The sequence below is a fragment of the Nicotiana attenuata genome, unplaced genomic scaffold (genome assembly GCF_001879085.1).
Source record: "Nicotiana attenuata strain UT unplaced genomic scaffold, NIATTr2, whole genome shotgun sequence".
Taxonomy (NCBI): domain Eukaryota; kingdom Viridiplantae; phylum Streptophyta; class Magnoliopsida; order Solanales; family Solanaceae; genus Nicotiana; species Nicotiana attenuata.
In genome coordinates this window covers 105,160-109,177 of record NW_017674086.1, presented here as the reverse complement: position 1 = coordinate 109,177, position 4,018 = coordinate 105,160, and the positions used below count along the sequence as shown (strand labels likewise).

At 40.4% G+C, this 4,018-nt stretch overlaps 1 protein-coding gene across 1 annotated transcript; it reads left to right on the top strand.

Moving 5' to 3' along the window:
- Positions 1-147: 147 nt before the first annotated feature.
- Positions 148-963, top strand: LOC109217976. Its single transcript, XM_019382281.1, has 2 exons — positions 148-298; positions 593-963. Exons 1-2 carry the CDS (start codon positions 148-150, stop codon positions 961-963), a joined length of 522 nt encoding a protein of 173 aa, XP_019237826.1.
- The last annotated feature ends 3,055 nt before the right edge of the window (positions 964-4,018 follow it).

Below are 4,018 nucleotides of genomic sequence, written 5' to 3'. Positions count from 1 at the left end.
TATGGAAATGATCGTAACACACAAGAGTCACGAGATGATGATAGAAACTTGAAGGCACGATTTGGCGGTTATAATTTTAATGTAAGCATTTCCGAGCTTGTAGCTGTTTTAAGAAGCATGGGTGATAAAGTGAGGTGGCCAAAAGAAATGAGATCAAATTCAAACAGGCGTTATTCTGATCACTGGTGCGAATTTCACAACGATCATGGTCACAAAACGGCAGATTGCAGGTTACTACAAGGTGAAGTTGATCATCTGTTGAAGCAGGGGTATCTCACTAAGTTGTTTAGCAAGAAAGGTAAGCAAGCATACATGAAGAATAGGTAGGAGCCTCCTAAACCGCCTTCTCCAAAAAGGATTGTTAATGTTATAAGCGGGGGCAAAAAAATCAATGGCGTGACGTATACAGCAGCAAATAAAGTATCCAAAGTCACGATTACCCACGGGAAGCGGGTGCGGCATGTATTAGAGGAAGAAAGCATTACGTTTGATGATACAGATGCGGATGGCGTATTAACTCCACATAACGATGCACTGGCAATATCTTTACTTGTACATGACACTAATGTGAAACGAGTTTTGATTGATCCAGGTAGCTCTGTGAATATTATTCTGCTAAGAATTCTGCACGAGATGCAAGCTGAAGCTAAATTAGTACCCGAAGCGCACACTTTGTCTAGGTTCGACAATTCCAGCGTCGTGACGAAAGGTGAGGTAATACTTACTACATTTGCAGAAGGGGTCGTCAAGGATACAAAGTTTCAGGTGGTAAAGATGGAGATGGCTTATAATATGGTTCTCGGAAGACAATGGAACCACGAGATGGACGTCATTCCGTCAACCTTACATCAAGTTATTAAATTTCCAACACCATGGGGAATACGTCAAATCCGTGGAGATCAACAGATATCCAGGAGTATCAACTCCGTGGCAGATTCAAGTATGAGGAACGAAGAAAAATAGTAGTTACAGAATCCAGTTGAGGGTACTACAACACAAACCTCAGTTGAACAAGAACGAACAGATGTAGACTCAAGGCATGATGTCATTCAAGAACCAGAGGAAAATGAAAATATCAAAACAACGATTGAAGAGCTGGAGGCTGTAGTATCATTCACACAATGGCCAGAAAGGAAAGTCTACATAGGGGCCAATCTAAGCCAGGGCATGAAAGGTAATTTGATTGAATTTTTGAAAACTAACGTGGATTATTTTGCTTGGTCCCATTCTAATATGACAGGAATACCACCGGAGGTAATGACTCACAAGTTAAATGAAGACCCCTCATATACACCTGTCAAACAAAAGAAGAGAAAGCAATCAGCTTTCAAAAATCAGGTGATTCAAGATGAGGTCCAAAAATTACTAAAAATCGGGTCTATCCGCGAGGTAAAGTATCCTAATTGCTTAGCTAATACTGTTGTAGTACCGAAAATGAATGGTAACTGGCGAGTTTGTGCAGATTACACAGACCTTAACAAAGCTTGTCCCAAAGACTCTTTTCCATTACCACATATAGATCAACTAATTGATGCTACTGCATGACATGAGTTGTTAAGCTTTTTAGATGCATATTCAGTTTATAACCAAATTAAAATGGATCCTTTAGATGAAGAAAAAGCCTCATTCATAACAGACAGGGGGACTTACTGCTATAAAGTAATGCCTTTTGGCCTCAAAAATGCTGGTGCAACGTATCAAAGACTGGTGACCAAAATGTTCCAAGAACACTTGGGAAAAACTATGGAGGTCTATATAGATAATATGCTCGTCAAAACTCAACATTCGGGGGATCATATATCGCACTTATCATATACGTTTCAGATCTTGCGGAAATTCAATATGAAATTAAACCCTGAGAAATGTGCGTTTGGTGTTGCATCAGGTAAGTTTTTAGGTTTTCTTGTTTCTAACCGTGGTATTGAGGTGAATCCAGCGCAGATTAAAGCCATTGAAGAAATCCCTGATCTACTTACAAATAAAAAAGAAGTACAGAGATTGATAGGAAGAATTGCAGCTTTGAGGAGATGATTCCAAATCATCCGAAAAGTGCTTTAAATTCTTTTCAGCTCTTAAAAAGCAAGACCAGTTCGAATGGACTGAGGAATGTCAACAGGCGCTCAAAAATTTGAAGACATACCTGTCAAATCCGCCATTGCTCGCAAAACCAAAGGTTGGAGAAAGATTGCTCATTTATCTTGCTGTCTCAGAAGTAGCGGTAAGTGCTATTTTAGTTCGTGAAGACCAAGGTACAGTCTCCAATTTATTATGTCAGTAAATCATTATTAGATGCGGAGACGCGATATCCTCTATTAGAAAAGCTTGCACTTGCACTGATCATGGCATCTAGAAAGCTAAGACCTTATTTTCAATGTCATCCTATTATCGTAGTAACTGCTTATCCATTACGCAACATATTACACAAGCATGAGCTGTCCGGTAGGGTAGCTAAATGGGCTATAGAACTAAGTGAATATGATATCACATACCAACCTAGAACCGCGATAAAATCTCAAGTATTAGCAGATTTTTTAGCTGATTTTAGCCAAAAGATGCAATTAGAAGCGGAAAAAGAATTACAAGTGTTCAACGGGTCTAATCCAGGAATTCGGACCTTGTTTGTGGATGGCTCATCTAATGTGAAGGGAGCAGGTTTAGGAGTTGTTTTGATGCCACCTACGGGTGAAACCATTCGTCAGGCCATAAAATGCCATTCTATAACTAACAATGAGGCAGAGTATGAAGCTGTGATTGCAGGTTTGGAACTGGCACGTGAACTTGGCATTAATCAAATTATAATCAAAAGCGATTCGCAGCTCGTGGTTAACAAAATGCTGGGGACTTATACAGCCAGGGAGGCACGAATGCAGCAATATTTGGAAAAGGTACGGGATTTAATTAGACAATTTCAAACCTGGAAAGTCACACAGATATCGAGAGATGAAAATGTCGAAGCAGACGCCCTAGCTAATCTCGCATCTGCGGCAGATGTGGCAAGCAACGAAAATACTTCTGTAATTCATTTGTTTCATTCAGTACTCGATCCAGACAAAAATGAGGTAAAATTCAATAATTTAACCTGGGATTGGAGAAACGAGATTGTCGCTTTTTTGCAGTATGGTACCGTCCCTGAAGATAAGAAAAAAGCCCACGCGCTTCGGGGAAAGGCCACACGATATTGTTTGAAGCAAGGTAATCTTTATCGAAAGATGTTCGGTGGCCCCTTAGCAAGATGCCTCGGACCTTCTCAAACAGAATATGTAATGAGAGAGATACACGAGGGGCATTATGGAAATCACGCGGGAGGAAGATCACTGGTAAGAACCATGATTAGAACAGGCTACGATTGGCCTAAAATGGAAGAAGAAGCAGAGAATTCCGTGGCTAAATGTGATAAGTGCCAAAGATATGGAAACAACATGCATAGACCTACGGAACTATTACATCCGGTCATTGCACCGTGGCCCTTTATAAAGTGGGGAATGGATATGGTGGGACCATTACCACAAGCAAAGGGACAGGTAAAGTTTCTACTTGTACTCACTGATTACTTTATTAATTGGGTAGCAGCAGGAGCATTTAAACAGGTACGGGAAAAAGAGGTCAGAGATTTCATTTGGCGAAATATCATATGTCGATTAGGTGTACCAAAGGAAATCGTGTGTGATAATGGCCCACAATTTATAGGCGCTCAAATCACAGAATTTTTACAAAGTTGGCAAATCAAAAGGATTACGTCCACACCTTACCACCCAGTAGGTAATGGACAAGCGGAGTCAACAAATAAAGTCATTATCAACAATTTGAAAAAGCAGTTAGAAGAATCTAAAGGCAATTGGCCAGAAGTGTTACCTGGTGTTTTATGGGCGTATCGTACAACAACAAAAACAAGCACAGGTGAAACACCATTTTCATTGGTGTACGGGGCTGAGGCTTTAATCCCGGTTGAAATAGGGGAACCAAGCACGAGGTATACGCAGGCGTCAGAAGAAACTAATGAAGAGGAAATGCGCATAAA